Source organism: Helianthus annuus, chromosome 4 (genome assembly GCF_002127325.2).
Source record: "Helianthus annuus cultivar XRQ/B chromosome 4, HanXRQr2.0-SUNRISE, whole genome shotgun sequence".
NCBI lineage: Eukaryota > Viridiplantae > Streptophyta > Magnoliopsida > Asterales > Asteraceae > Helianthus > Helianthus annuus.
The window spans coordinates 45813130-45830366 of record NC_035436.2 but is presented as its reverse complement, the minus strand read 5'-3'; the positions used below and the strand labels follow the sequence as shown (position 1 = coordinate 45830366).

Genomic DNA, 17237 nt, shown 5'->3' with positions numbered 1-17237 from the left:
ATCATCATCATCATCATCCATTCGCCGGAGAAGAAGAAGTCTCGCCGGAGAAGAAGAAAAAGGTGCTACGGTGAATCGCGAAACAAGATAAAAATAAGGTGCGACGGTGAATCGAAATCCCTAGATATGAGAGCAACATTTCAGTTGTTATCATCCGGTAAAAGTCACCGGAAAATGGAAGAAAACAAGAAGCAAGTGCAGAAGCAGATTTGAAGATGAACATGAGAGCGAAGCAGATTTGAAGATGAACATGAGAGAGAAGCAGATTTAGAGAGAGGAACAACAATCTTCATCGTGTTCATCTCGAACACCAAGAACACACGCACAAGTATGTGAGAGAGAAGCATGTTTGAACCTAATTTACCTTGATTTTAGATAGAGAGACAACAATCTTCATCGTGTTCTCGAACACCAAGAACACACACACAAGTGTGTGAGAGAGAAGCAGGTTTGAACTAATTTACCTTGATTTTTTTTGTTAAGGTTGTTGCTAATATGTTTTTGTGTGCTCAAAGTGGTCTAGTAATGGTAAATGTTTAGTAGTTACAGGTTTTTGTTTTTTGTATTAAAATCATGTTTATGTAGTAATGATCTCGTTCATTTTATATATAAAAAGTAGTTCTTTTTGCTGCTACATATGTTGTAACAATGTTACACATGTTACTTATGTTAAAATCAGCCCTTTCTTGGACACAAAAGGAGCTACACATATGTAACACATGTTTGTAACGTGTGTTACACTAGAGGTTTTACTTAGTAACCTTTTTTTGTTAAGGCTGTTGTTAATATGTTTTTGTGTGCACAAAATGGTCTACTAATGGGTAAATGTTTATGTAGTTTACAGGTTTTTATTTTTGTACTAAAATCATTTTTATTTTTTTTGATATTATCAGTTGTTCTTAGCTTACAAGTTGAAATGTTGAAATGTAATTTTAAATGGGTTGAAATTTATTTTAAATGGGTTGTTAGTTGAAATGTCTTGCTAGCATAATTAGCTACATATGTTGTAATAATGTTACACGTGTTACCTATGTTAAAACCAGCCCTTTCTTGGACACAAAAAGGAGCTACACATATGTAACACATGTTTGTAACGTGTGTTACACTTAAGGGTAACACATCTAAAACAATTGTTGTGGGGAGTACAACTGTCCAGTCTAGAAAACAAAAACAAAAGCTATACGACGTCAAACAAATACAAAAGGTTGTGCTAACATATGTTACATGTTTGTTTAGTGCTTGCAGCGAGGGAGTTGGTTCTACCGGATAGTAGTTGTTTGAAGTGTATGGTAACTGTTTACATATGTAACCTTTTTTTGGGTGGTTTTGCTTAGTTTTTTTTATGTGTGAAATGATGCAGATAAAAACTCAAAATTTGGGGAGTCTTCAAGTTCAGGGCATAATTGGGTAGAAGGTAACTAGTGTTAGTGATGTTACTACTATTGTTTTTTAATTAGTAAATTAAAAATACTGGACTGTAACTTGTGTTATTATGACTTGACCATAGCAGTTGCAGCCAAACGAGAAGGGATCTTGGCAGGAAGATGGAGAAACCGATGAAGAAGGGGAACAAGAAGTCGATGAAGGGCAGGTGGTGGGTACATTTAACGTTGTACAGAAGTTACCCTCTAGTGTAACACATGTTACAAACATGTGTTACATATGTTCAACCCCTTTGTTACCAAAAATTGGGGCTGCACATATGTAAGACATGTTTGTAACTTATGTTACACTAGAGGGTAGCACATGTATGATCATTTTTGGATCATTTGTATATATTTAAGTCTGTATAAACCTACAACATCGAAACCCCCAAAAGGTTACACATGTTATGACAGAATGGGAAATGTGTAGCAGCGTTCAATACTGTTGTTTCACTCTATAGTGTGTAACATGTGTGACATGGCGTTTGTCAGCAAAACATATAACTTGTAAGGTGATACGGTTGTATCTTTAAAACATGTTTACCTATAAATACTTACATGTTACAGGTTGTATCTTTAAAACATGTTTAAACTGGAAACTGGAAACACTTACAAAATATAAAGCAGAGTTACACAAGACGTAACATGTGTAAACTGGAAACACTTGTGTAACATTTTGGTGTAACACATGTTACATGTTGTATCTTAAAAAACATGTTTACCTATAAGTACTTAAAAAATATAAAGCATAGTAGGAACACAACTTTTAAGGATGTTACACACGTTGTAGAGAAGATGTTACATGTGCACACACAATTAACATGTGTAACATGGCGACAAGTGTCATGTGTGATCTTTTTTTGTTACCCTAGGGTGCTAAACGTATTACAACGTTCATAACGCACGTAAACTTATACTAACATCCATCCCTATGTCCACAGATGATCTAGAACATACTCCACATTACCATCTTTGCGAGTCTTCAAATGGCACTAAATTGTGGACACCGAATGTCAACGAGCAATATCATCCTATTAATGTTAAATCATACGTCACACCGGAAGAACTTCTTGCCATGTATAAGACTTATGACCAATATGCTGGGTTCAATGTAAAAAATATACATTAATGCAGTTTTTGTATCTACTAATAACATTGTTAATAACAACTCTAGGTACATATGTAACATGAAGTGTATCGTTTGTCCCTTTAATTCGTTACGCTAGTCTCATATACTTATAGTTACATATATTACTTGTTTGTTCATTGATATGACATTTTGGATGACGTAATGTTGTTACATATGTAATTTTACTAAGTTTAAATTGACACCAAAGGGACTGACATATGTAACACATGTTTATAACATATGTTACACTATGGGGCAACAAATGTAACACATGTATAGCTATCTTACACATGTTACATATGGTCTTCACAACAACATCCATCTTCACAACACATAGCAGCCAACCAAAAAACACACCATCGTCACCATGAAAACTTGATGATGCGTTTTAATCCTTCGGCGGGCTTCGCTTCTTGATAACCAACTTCATCTTGAACACAAAACATCTTTTCACCTGTGAACAAAAACAAGTAAACAAGTGTTACAAAGTTGATGTTTAAAAAAAACTGTTTTCATCCATTTGCAATAGAGACGTGTAAGTAGGTAAAAACCTGCTGTAACACGTGTTACATTTGATGTATCTTTACGTTGAGGAGGGGATTATAAAAAGAAAATGCACGTCTGAGTAAAAAGTTGTAACACGTGTTACAACAGTTGTTTACAGAACTTTCAAATAAGTGACAAGCCGGACGATAGCCAGTGGTACAAATGGATGTTTTGAAAAATCTAACACATGTTGCGTTGGATGTATCTTCAAGCTGAAGATGGATTATAAAAAGGAAAATGCACGTAAACTTATACTAACATCCATCCCTATGTCCACAGATGATCTAGAACATACTCCACATTACCATCTTTACGAGTCTTCTAATGGCACTAAATTGTGGACACCGAATGTCAACGAGCAATATCATCCTGTTAATGTTAAATCATATGTCACACTGAAAGAACTTCTTGCCATGTATAAGACTTATGACCAATAAGCTGGGTTCAATGTAAAAAATATACGTTAATGCAGTTTTTTTTATCTACTAATAACATTGTTAATAACAACTCTAGGTACATATGTAACATGAAGTGTATCGTTTGTCCCTTTAATTCGTTACGCTAGTCTCATATACTTATAGTTACATATATTACTTGTTTGTTCATTGATATGACATTTTGGATGACGTAATGTTGTTACATATGTAATTTTACTAAGTTTAAATTGACACCAAAGGGACTGACATATGTAACATATGTTACACTATGGGGCAACAAATGTAACACATGTATAGCCATCTTACACATGTTACATATAGGTGTTACATGTGTTACAACGTCAAGGTTACACATGTTACATATAGTTGTTGCATCCCAAAAAAAAATTGCCGTCACATCAACATCCGTATTCATCCAAAAATGGGCATACTAACAATGAAAATGAAAATAAAAATGAATTTTATATCAATAGTTGTAATGCTTCTAAAAAATGGTCTTCACAACAACATCCATCTTCACAACACATAGCAGCCAACCAAAAAACACACCATCGTCACCACGAAAACCTGATGATGCGTTGTAATCCTTCGGCGGGCTTCGCTTCTTGATAACCATCTTCATCTTGAACACAAAACATTTTTTCACATGTGAACAAAATAAGTACATCAATATTAGTTTCTATAGTTAAAACTTATTAATCTCCTATGTAACATGTGTAACGTGGCTATAGATGTGTTACCTCTCTAGTGTAACACATGTTACAAACATGTGTTACATATGTGCAACCCCCCTTTGTGTCCAAAAAAGGGTTGGGGTAACTACAAGTAACTTGGGTAACGTTTACTACATATGTAGCTAATTATCCCACCAAAAAAACATGACTTTTTATTTGTAAAATAAACGAGATATTCCGAATAAATTATGAAGTTTATACATTTTAACATTTAACAACCAATCTTAAAAAAACGTTTTAACATTTAAACTTACTATTACATTAAGTAAAAACCTTTTGTAACACGTAAAAAACCTAACACGTGTTGCATTGGATGTATCTTCAAGCTGAAGATGGGATTATAAAAGGAAAATGCACAACACTAAAAAAGTTGTAACACGTGTTACAACGGTTGTTTTAAGAACTTTCAAATAAACAAGTGTTGCAAAGTGGATGTTTTTAAATAACTGTTTAAATCAACGTAATAGAGATGTGTAAGTAGGTAATTTTCTTTTGTAACACGTGTTACATTGGATGTATCTTTACGTTGAGGATGGGATTATAAAAAGGAAAATGCACAGCTGAGTAAAAAGATGTAACACGTGTTACAACGGTTGTTTTAAGAACTTTCAAATAAACAAGTGTTACACCATGGATGTTTTAAAAAAACTGTTTTCATCCATTTGTAATAGAGACGTGCAAGTAGGTAAAAACCTGTTGTAACACGTGTTACATATGTGCAGCCCCGATTTTTTGTAACAAAGAGGTTGAACATATGTAACACATGTTTGTAACATGTGTTACACTGGAGGGTAACTTCTGTACAACATCAAAGGTACCCACCACTTGCCCTTCATCGACTTCTTGTTCCCATTCTTCATCGGTTTCTCCATCTACCTTCTTTCGTTATCGTTCTGTTTCTTTATCGTTCTGCTTTCGCTTATTAGCCAGCCTACCCGTCACGGACCTGGTCATTCTCCTCACTCTTGCAAATACAACAGCCATAGTAAATACATAATAACACAAGTAATATTTCCGGAGTTATTTAACACAACAAACAGGTACGAGATAGGTAACACATGTTACCTGAAACTGTATTCTGCACCGAAACTACACAATCGTCAACAACTATCTTCTTTTCGTCAAGCAACGCCCTCACTACAAAGTGTTACCTGAAACTGTATTCTGCACCGAAACTACACAATCACACTCTCTGATGCACTCGGGACGTTGCATTTTTCTGCACACACCTTTCCACCCTACGCCTTCACATTTTAACAAAAAATGCCCACATTCAGCTAATCCGACACTAAAAACACAATCTCAATACTAAATCTAACAACATTACCAAACCAAACCGCTTAAACAGAGAAAAAATAACATTTGAACAGTCCTAAACAAACAATAATCACAAATTAAAAAAGACTGAAAAAAACCAAAGAATCCAAACCAAATGACACCTAACCGAGTATAAAACCAGAGAATCCAAACCAAAATAAAACAAGAGAATCCAAAAAGACTGAACCATACTTGGACTGGATCACTAACTGGAAACCTGAACCGAGTCCCGATCTGCGGCTGACTCGAATCTGAACTGAGCTAAAATCAGAATCCCCACTCCGGTTGCCTGTAACACCGTCGTCGGCACCGACGGTTCGTCGGAGAACCTCCATCGCTGTAGACGAAGGCATGTAATCAGAATCCCCACTCCGGTTACCTGTAACACCGTCGTCGGCACCGACGGTTCGTCGGAGAACCTCCACCGCTGTAGACGACGGCTTGTCCGTCGTCCATCGTCGTCTTCTTCTCTCTCTTAAATCTCTCTCTCTACCTCCTGAACTCTCTCACACACACTTGTGTGTGTTCTTGGTGTTTATTTTGAAACATGGAGAGAGAGAGAGAGAATGAATGATGATGATGATGGTGAATTTACAGAAGAAGAAGAAAGAGATAGAATGATATATTTTGAATTCTAAAAGAAGAAGAAAGAAGAAAAAGGGAGAATGAAATGATGGGTAATAAATGACTTGATGGGATGGGGGAGAGAGTGAAATGATGGCTTGAACAAATGACTAATTTGCCCTTTAAACATGTGTTTAAAGAAATGATGTGGATCAATCTTGACCACACAATTCAGGTTTCCTAAGTTTTCTACATTAAATGAGTTTTCCATAGATACTTACACTATATATATATATATATATATATATAGGTAGAGGATCATGTAAAAAGTGCTCAAAGTGTGAGAAGTGTATTATAACACTATATATAATACCATATAACACTATGTAACACTATATATCATTATATAACAAATATAACACTATAGGTTGTCTGATAGCATGTCTATGATAGATGTATGATGTTATATTTGTTATATAATGATATATAGTGTTACATAGTGTTATATGGTATTATATGGTGTTACATATTGTTATACGGTGTTTATATGGTGTTATATAGTATTATATATAGTGTTATAATACACTTCTCACACTTTAGGCCCTTTTTACACTATCCTTACCCTATATATATATATATATATATATATTATGTGCAACCGAAAACATATGGTTTTTTCTACCATCCACATCATGCAACCTACGTAGCTATGTTATACAAAAGTTTATCCGATAGGTATGCTACGTAGCTAAGTTATATACAAAAGTTTGTCAGGTGGTAAGCCTGTTAGTTGAATAACTCGACCCAAAAGTTATATTCTGGTGTGTTGTTGCTGCCATGTCTTCTTCGACATTTCCAGAAGGGGTGTTCTATCGTATTATGCATCGCGCCCTCTCTTCGCAGGCTAGCTAGAGTCTTGAGCAGGTAAATAAGAAAAGATAAATACGATAAGTTAGTTAGCCATTTTATATGGTGATGATGTGTTAAGCTACGCATAATTGGCGAACATTTTGTACGGTCATATACCTGGCGAATCAGGCTGAGTCCTTTTTGCTAGGTTGATTTTTGGGTTAGGGGTGGTTGGTGGTAATGCTAACATGCAGTGCTGATCACTTAAAGATTGTGCCTCATGATGTGCACAAAATGCAACATATAAATTACATCAATTGTGGCATAAAACTAACCATTTTTTAGTACTAATGTTGGAAAAAGTGTGCTTTTGTCTTCCTTTTGTATTTTCAGGATTAAATGAGCTCAAAGTAACAAAAGAAGCAAAAAGACAGCTAAATCTAACATAAATACAAGAAAAGGAACAAAAGTGGCATGCCCGACCTCCCGACAGCATCTCCCCAAGCAAAACAAAGAAGACAGAAGACTGAAGACTGAACACGCCCCGTGCTCAGTGAGCACGGGGCCGTGCCCAAAGGACAGCAGAAAAGACAAAGCCATAGAAGCTTCTGTTGCCCACCACGGGGCCGTGACCAGCGGACACGGGGGCGTGGTCAACTCCCTGCAGACGCATTTATTGCAATTGCGAATTGCAATTAATGAAGAGAGAGACGCGGATGGACACGGGGCCGTGCCCAGCGGACACGGGGCCGTGCCCGAGCTTCTGTTCAGCCTATAAATAGGAGTGTTTGGAGCTCTTGCAACTCATCCCTTGGCACACCACCTCTCTCACACTTCACCCACCACCCACCACCACCATAACACCATCATTCACCACCATCATCCATTGTCTATCGTAGAGTGTGTGAGTTGTCTCGGGATCCAAGATTGATCGTAAGAGTTCTTGACAATCAAAGGCCATGTTTGCCTAAGCCTCTTACATCACTTGGTGAAGACAAGTGTTTAGTGTAATACTTTTTATTTTTAATCTTTTGCACTTTTTAATTGGTTTTGTATTAATGACTTTAATTACTAGTTTCTTATGTTGAAGGTGATTCTTCCTTGTCGTTTGTCCATGGTGTCTTGGCATTATTTTACTGTCTATATAAAATAAAAGATTTTCAACATTCATATCTCCACGGTCTATATGGAGGTATGTTGACTACCTGGTCGGGGGTTAAGGGAACGGTTTGGTAAGAGTCTTGCCATTGTTCAGTGTATAGATCCTGCAAAGGACCTGGATCAAATTTAGTAGGACCTCCTTCAATACCCAAAGGTATTGGATGGCGGGGGTCCAAACTTTTTGATCCCCTCATAAGTTAAACTACTATTAAAACTTTAACCCAGCTACTTAGGACTGTATCCCTGCTGACTCAGACAACTTAGCTGAGGGTAACGTCGCCTTCAAAAGAGGGGCCTACCACATTATGCATTAATAACTTAATTAATTATCTTTCAATAATCCGACCCTTTAGGATTGTATCCTTGCTGACTCAAACTACTGGGTTGAGGGTAACGTCGCCTTCAAAAGAGGGGCCTACTACAATAACTAAGATAATCTCTTAAATAAGTGCAAAAGTGCGAAAATAATCAAAGGTTACACTACACACAAGTCGGATCCAAGTGATTCATCTTGTCTATCTGTTTTTCTTTTTATTTTATTTTCAGCATTTTAGTTAGTTTTATTTTTCTAGTTTTAAAACCTTTTTCTAACATTTTGATTTGATTAGACGTTGAGGATAAACCGGTACTAAAAGCTGTTGTGTCCTTGGACGACCTCGGTATCTTACCAACACTATACTACGTCCACGATGGGTGCACTTGCCCATATATGTGTTTAGTGTTAGTGAATATCGTGTCTATAAATTTAAAACTTGACTAAAAAGTGTAAAAAGGGCTTAAAATATACATCTAAAAATATAACACACTTCACGCACATCACCTCACCTACATTAGCGACGTCTATGACATTGGTGACAACCAGCTGGTTTTTACTCCTGCGAGAGATGTGCGTCATCCTTGCTTCACCAATGATTGATTCCATCTGAGGTGGGAGTATCTTTGGGTCGGTGCAATCATATTTCCTAATCAGCTCTTCACAGCTGATGTTAAGGAAAGCAATCATGCCTTCATTAAAGAACGTAACCTCAGTCGGTTTTGTTGAGTAATTAAAGCATTTGCACCATATCTGTATTAGCAAAGTAGTTTGATTTAGATTACAATACATAATATAAGTTTTCTTGTTTTTCTAGTATAGAGACTCACGCGAATATGGTAACGACATCATCTTCATCTTTGCAAACAAAGTTAAATGACCCGTCTTCCTCCGAGTAGAGTTTTTTTGCCACATTTAGAACATTTGACATAATACCAGCCTCTGTTTATTTCAATCTTTTCCATCCATGCTTCACATCAGAAGCGTTTAATTTCTTATTGATAGAGTGTCCAAAGTGTTAGTGTACAGGAAACAATATTGCAAATGAGTTTATATTGGCGAAATACAACATGACTTTCAGCTGGTGTTTTACATGTAAAGTGTATTGTCAAGTATAATCTTCAAAAAGCCAGAGGAACGAAATCAAATCGGATATGATATATGTAAGAAAAACCAAAAATATTTTTATTTGCCTTAACTTGATCTGAAAGAAAACAGACCCAACATGGTAAAAGGTCTTTTTCAAATGAATTATCTGAAACAGTTGAGTTTTTTTCAAACGTACCTGAAGTTCTAGGTGCTGAGGCGAGCCTCGCTGGTGGAGTTTCACAACAGGATTGGAAGTGTCTGCTGGCAGGTTATTTGGGAGTTGTTTAAGCCTGTTTATGACAAGAAAAATATTAATCACATGCAATGAATTCATTTTAATTTGCCATTGAATGCAGAAAGTGTATAGGGTTTAATGCAAAACACCTGTACCTAGCATGTATTTCAATTCTATAAAGTATAATAACTTGGAATTAAGGAGCAAGGTTACCTGACATATTTTGAAACACATAAATAAAGATTACTCGGAATAGAATTATTAACGACATACAAGACTTACTTGTTTACTCTTTCAGCAATGTGGGCGAATTCTGGGTTAACAACAACTGCTGTAAGATGTGTTGACTCCAACTGCATTAGGTCTAAGAAATAGAATTGCTTAATCAGAAACGATACTTGTATATGTTAGTATTCATGATACTTTTTACCCATATTTACATACTGTAGTAATATGAGACTTGTGTCCTAGTGATTGCCACTATATCTCCGGGCACTACATTGTCTCCAATGAGATGTATCATGTTTGGCCACAATGTTATTTTAACTTGTTTTCCATGCAATCAGAAAGTTATTTAATTAGAAGGTATCCAAGACTTTTGACTACTTACATTGTGCAGTAATACTTACTGTTCATCTCTCATGGCAACCTTCCTTAATAGCTTTGTTTTTTTATGTTGGTTGCAAGTGGTTGTCGTCAACACGACCAATATAATCTGCAATCACATAATTACTTGTTAATTAAATAGTTACATAATTCAATATTGTTTTTTATCTTTAATATAAGCACCATATTGCTATACGTATATAGAGAAAAAAATTACATTTCAATCGGATGTTTTAGTCCATGGTGTTTTCTCTATGCTATTTTAATTGTATAGTGATTCAAGGCGTTGTGTTTTACAGTAAAACACCATGAACGTATATAAGAAACCATAACATTGCAAATATCATTTACATTTAATGTTTCAGTCTTATTTTCTATGGTGTTTTATTTTAGGAATTCAAAACAGATTATGGTGTCTTGTAAATAAAGCACCATATAAAACAAGATTAAATGTAAATGGTATTTGCAATGTTATGGTGTCTTATATACGTTCATGGTGTTTTACTGTAAAACACAACGCCTTGAATCACTATACAATTAAAACAACATATACAATTAAAACAACATAGACAAAACACCATGGACTAAAACATACGATCGAAACGTAAAGTTTTTTTCTCTATATAAGTAAACCAATATGATACTCATATTAAAGATAAAAAACACTCGTTATTATGGTGTAATTTTTTTTTTTGAAAAAAAAGTTACGTATAAAAAGTTATTGACGCTTAAAAAAGACGGGGGAAACTTGCATGTGCATTGCATGTGGATTTTTGAATTTAAAAATGTTAAATTTATATTTATACCCTTAATACAGAAAATTAATTATTTTTGAATTCAAAGGATGTAATTTCCTTCCTACACTTCTCACAAAACACACCCTTTTTACAATAACCATATCCTATATATACTTTTTTCATTAAAAATGAGTTTTCAAGTGGTCTCTTCTTATAAATATGCGTGTTCTTTTCCGTAAAGACATATAGATACATACATGTGTGGGTGTATATGTAAAATATACTTTCATAGATAGTGAATCTTTTATAAAATTTGTTGGAATATCTATTAAACACCTGATAGATCAGGTTTCCACTTTCCAGATGCTTCCAAATGCCAAACTTGGACCGAAAGGTATATGTAATCTCCATGTCTACACGTGTCTTGATTGGATAAGTTACAAGTTGCAACACAAAGTCCCTATAAGTGGTCCCCATTAAATTCATATAATCGCTCATGCAAAATTCAGAGGATTAAAGAAACTAGCATTATATGATTAACCAACATATCAAACATTATCAGTATTAAGTTTAAGATACACTGTTACGTTTATTTTTGTCAACATTTCATATATATTTTGTTAAATACGGAGTTGCGTTTAAAATAAATATTTTTTTAATCCTAAACCATATCGAGTACCGTATCATATTGCAATTAGTGTTTTAGTCAATCGATGTAAGTCAGTCTAGGTATTTTCCGGTATTTTTATAGTACTGACTACTAATATCATACCGATTTGTGTGTATACGAAATTTCTGGTACACCACGAGAGAATTCCACAAGCTGCGTAAAATAAGCAAATTTTATTAAATTATTTTGATTGTCCTACGATGATGTCTATGACCATCCTTCACCCCGCGTTACAAACGTCCTCATTGTCTTGCTCCTAATTGACATTACTTGATCCTACGACGTTTCTTACAACTGTTCATCAAAGGCTGACAAACTCGCAAAGTAGCAAGTGAATTATGAAAAAAAAATTCCATACTTGAAATACGTAAATAACAAATGTGTTTTTTTTTTTCATTTTGTTTGCAATAATGAAATTTAAAAACAAGATTAAATACCACCGAGCCTTCTCGTTAAGTGGTAAATGGTAGGTCCATGATTTTTCAAATGGGAGGTGATAGTTCAGAGTCATGTCTCAGACAAATTTTTTTATAGGTTGAGTCACAAGGTTTTCCAGGTTAAATGAGGGTAGACCTGGTTATCATATTATGTTCTTCAGGCGAAAGGGTGATTCATCTGTCAGAGTAATCCCGAGTGTCTAGGCATTTTCTATTAAAAAAGAAAAACAAGATTAAATCTTGATAAGTCTCGTGCTACAAAAACTATAGTGGTAATTATGTTATATTATATTGAGTAAATTACGATTTTGACTCCTGTGGTTATATCACTTTTACCCTTTTAACCTAATTTTTTTAAACATTTGCGTCCCCAACGTCTTTTTTTCTAACTTTTTTGGCCCTTAACGTCTTTTTTTCTACCTTAACATTTAATGGATGGGGTTAGTGTCAGAAGCCAAAAGGGTTAGAAAAAAACGTTGGGGGCTCAGAGATTAAAAAAATAATTTTAGACTAAAAGACTAAAAGTGATATAACCACGGGGTCAAAATCGTAATTTACTCTAATTATATTTTATATTGTCGTGAATGTCCCGTGCCCATTGTTTTGAAACGTCCCCGTTAAATTGAATGACGCCGTCAAAAGATAACTCACCTACGATCAAAATTCTAAACCATTCCAGTTTACATCACTAACCATGGTTAATTCCTCCTATAAATACCCCCTGTTTGATCGCAATTTTTCCTCATTCTCCAAAACCCAAACCAAACACAAAACACACAGTTAACGGTGAACTAATGAGTGTAGATTGCGCGGGAAACATCTTTCGTTTCCGCTCTTCCTCTACACCTCTTGTACTGTGCAGCAGCAGCTACAGGTATATTATTTTAATCTTATACAGAATATTCTTTTACATGATTTGGTGTTTATATACTTTTTGTTTGAATTATACTGCTGATATACGTTCATCATGTTAAATATTCACGAAATTTGATGTTTATAGATCATGTATTGTTGTGAACGTGTGTTTACGATTATGATTTTGGCTTGATGCTTGCAGATTTAGTTTCTCTTTCGATTGAATTCGAGTATTCGATTGCTGATATACGTTCATCGTGTAAAATTTTAACGAAATTTGATGTTTGTAGATCGCATATCGTTACGGATTTGTGTTTATAATCTGATTTTAGCTTGATTTTAGCGATTATTTGGTTTTGATATGCTTTTGATTGATTGAATTCGACTGTGATAAGTTAATAGTGTAAAATTTTAACGAAATTTGATGTTTGTAGATCGCATATCGTTACGGATTTGTGTTTATAATCTGATTTTAGCTTGATTTTAGCGATTATTTGGTTTTGATATGCTTTTGATTGATTGAATTCGACTGTGATAAGTTAATAGTGTAAAATTTTAACGAAATTTGATGTTTATTGATCGCGTATCATTAGTTCATTACACATGTGTGTTTACGATCGTGATATTGGCTTGATGTGTGTGGATTTTGTTGGATCGAGTGACTGTGATATCAAATTGATGATTAGATTATTGTTTGATTGAATTTCCTGATGGTGATTGAAGTGGAGAATAGATTTGAAATGATGTTTTTTACTTTTAGGTATGTGGATGATTGTAATTTAATGCATATAATTGGACAGTTGATCATCATCTGTTGAATGTTGATGATTGATCCGTGAGTTTGACCATGAAAGTCAATGCTGAAACCAGCTTTTTGACTTGGTTATCATTGTCACCTACTTGTGTTCAAGTTAATTATAACTGCTTTTTTCTCATGGATTCATTTTCTTCATGATCTATATTCTTGTATGGTTTATTTTGTTTTTTTTAATTATTATTTAGTGTTCTAGCTTCATGGATAATTAGTTTTGTAAGTATCTATTGTAGAAAAATTTAGTGAAAAAGGGAGATCATCTCCTGCGGTAAAACTATTGCATAGGCGGTATAGGTGCAAAATCTGTTTTAAAAGAACCGTGTTATTGTGTTAAAACCAACCTCTCAACGATTCTTCTTCTTTTGTCTTCTGATTTAATTTATTTTATCTTATTCTGTATGTGAGGTGACTTAACTAAGAAATGTAACAGAGTTTGTATAAAAGGTTGATACCGTAACAAAATATCAAGTTAAAGGTTTGATTTTGCCAATTTCATAGTAAAAGGTATGAAGTGCAGTTTAGGTATAACATAAAAGGTAATTTATACAATTTTGTCTAATATATATCTAGACAAGTTTTGATTGTATGATTGTCCATTTCTCGTATTCTACTTATTTATTATGAGCAATATTCTCCTTCAACTACCTCCATATCTAATCTTCATCTTAGAAGTACTTATTTATTATGAACAATATTCTCCTTCAACTACCTCCATATCTAATCTATATTTTAAAAGGCGTGTCTGATATAGATCTTGGTCAAATTTTGTCAAAATTATGGTCCGTAGGAGGTTCTTATGTAAAAACAACCTGAGGGATTCTGAAATATTGAAAGGTTTATGTGTAAATGTGAGATATGCAGGTCACCTACGCGACCTGTGCACCTATGCTTTTGAGACCAAAACGTCTCAGAGTGCATCGCGCTTTTTTATACCAAGATCTAATCTAGTTAAAACCTTCCGTATTTTTTTATGTAGTAACATATTTTGAACCAAGATTTTGTTAATCTTAGGGGATAGGCTGCAATGTGTCCATCATGCGTTCCACTTGCAGCCGAAAATGAATATTGGACGGATGAGACAATCTGTATGTCCTTATTCAACTTCAAAAGCGGGGAACCTCTACCCTTAAATGTAACTTCAGACGTAAATCCATACCAACATAAACCCTCAGATCTACCTGGTTAGCATCACTACTTTCCCTATTCTTATTAAATATACATAATCAATATCGGTGCTACTTTCTTTATCTTGTTTCAAATGTAACTTGCAGCTGGTTTATGGTACTTGTGCTCCGGGGTAAAAACGGATGCAGAGTGTGGATTCTGGCAGGAAACCGAGGCGGCTTGTGAGATATTTTCTAACGCTGTCATCCTTGGTTTAAGAACTACTCTTCAGTTTCACGAGGGGCGGGCCCCACATGGACGAAAGACTGAGTGGGTGATGCAAGAATATAGAATAACCAACAAGTATGACAATGATCCGATGGTATACGTGATATCTGTTTTTCTTATTGCATTGTTTTGGATTTAAGAGTTGTAACTGATTTGTTTGGATAATATGCAGGATCTTAGAGCATTATGCAGAGTGTTTTTGGCTGATGAAAATAGACCACCCTCTGGGCACTGCACTGCTGATATTAACGTCAAAATCTCCGTAAACTTCGGGCCAAAAGCAGTTTCGGCCAGTGACCCGGAATCTCCGGGTCATTTTCTTGAAAACTCATCCGAACGGGATTGTATTTTGACGGGAGACTATTTTGAGTTGAACGATCTGGTCGATCGGGGATCGCGTTCTTCAAGTTCATCCGATTCAAGTGGTTTGACGATGACTTCAGAAGAATACGTTGACCCAATAGCTCTCTTGCAAGAACTGCAGGATGATTTGATAGATCAAGAAATGAATGATTCAAGTGGCAAATTAAATCCTTCTGCACCTGTAAAGTCAAAAGAAGTGGTGTTACACACTGCTACTTCAGGTACTGTTTTTTCTCATCTTGTGGACTCCTTGAGTGAAAACTAGAGGTGGCAAGACGGTAAATTGAGTAATGGGTCAAATGGGCTCGGTTGAACCGCGTCATCTTTAGTTAACGAGTTAGTTTTATGATTACAAAAGTAATATCCTTACAACAATATGCAAATTTTTCCAATAAAACTGTGTTTAGGATGTAAGATGGATTAATAAGACTTTGAGTGATTATTATTTGACTCGATTTTTTTTAGTTATTTTTATTATATTTGAACGATCCCATTTTTAGAAACCCAAAATCGACCCATTAACTAGTAATTAGGCTGAAATTGCTACCATTATAGAACTTGTTCTCTCAATAGGTCTATTGTGTGCTTATTGTGATTTTTATCAGTAGCGTATCCACGAAACAACAAAGAGTGCAAACCTTCGTCTGAAAAGACCTCCAAAGCAGAAAAGAGGACCGCAAGCACTTCAAATGGCGTTAAAATGACATCATCTTCAAGTATTTGTGAAAACACATCCAAAGAGGGAAACAATGAGCATGTTAGGAGGACCAAAAGGCGTAAAATTATGAAGTATTTATGCTTCTTGGCATTCTAAGTAGTTGCTTGCATAACAAGAAATGTTTCTTGAGATAGAAGAAACCATGAGGGTTGCTAAATGAGGTGAGTTTTCTTTATACCAGTGGTAATTTGTGTTGTAAGATAACACGTGAATAGTGTAATGGTATGTGTAGCACCAGTACAATGGTGATTTCATATTTACTCGTCTTGTTTAAAACATGTTTTGTACTCGATATTGTATAATATAATTGTGTTGTAAGATAACATGTGGATAGTGTCAATGGGTATGTATAACACTTGTTCAGTTGTGATTTCATATTTACTCGTCTTGTTTAAAACATGTTTTGTACTCGATATTGTATAATAAAATATTTACATATTTACTTTGATGTATCTTTTGACAATAAGTTGTGTTTATGTCGTCTAATGTTACTTTGATTACGTTTGTCCAATCTAGTTTGTTCACTATTTTTTTAATTCTTATCAATTCCGTGTAAATGGTGAATAACAAGAAAGTTTTAATGGAGGATCACAATATAAAACTTTTTCTTTTTACTTGTTAAGGGTTAAACTACGAGAAAACAATTACGTTAGATACATTGTTAATAGAAAATTTAACAAAAATATGAATAGCAGACAAATGAAATGAAGGTCCAAGTGCTTTTAGTCCAGTATATATGGTCCACGATGATCTTTTATGTTGTGCTTTGGGTTGAAACACCATAGTTAGAGTAGATCAAAATGGAGAAAATCAAAATTGATGTAGAACTTAATAAATATACATTTAA

General features: G+C 34.7%; 1 protein-coding gene and 1 long non-coding RNA gene across 3 annotated transcripts; one reads left to right on the top strand and one right to left on the bottom strand.

Moving 5' to 3' along the window:
- Positions 1 to 3946: 3946 nt before the first annotated feature.
- Positions 3947 to 5229, bottom strand: LOC110934581. Its single transcript, XR_002588453.2, has 2 exons — positions 5093 to 5229; positions 3947 to 4158 (listed from the first exon to the last, which is right to left on the bottom strand). It is a non-coding gene; the product is annotated as an uncharacterized LOC110934581 (long non-coding RNA).
- Positions 5230 to 12992: 7763 nt separating this feature from the next.
- Positions 12993 to 16765, top strand: LOC110936251 (NAC domain containing protein 50). Of its 2 annotated transcripts, none has more exons than XM_022178592.2 (5): positions 12993 to 13122; positions 14929 to 15098; positions 15189 to 15403; positions 15482 to 15893; positions 16281 to 16765. In XM_022178592.2, exons 2-5 carry the CDS (start codon positions 14942 to 14944, stop codon positions 16484 to 16486), a joined length of 990 nt encoding a protein of 329 aa, XP_022034284.1. In that variant the 5' UTR covers positions 12993 to 13122; positions 14929 to 14941; the 3' UTR covers positions 16487 to 16765. The 2 variants fall into 2 exon arrangements, with proteins under 2 accessions (XP_022034284.1, XP_022034281.1); XM_022178589.2 differs by having other exon boundaries at positions 16278 to 16765.
- Positions 16766 to 17237: the final 472 nt, after the last annotated feature.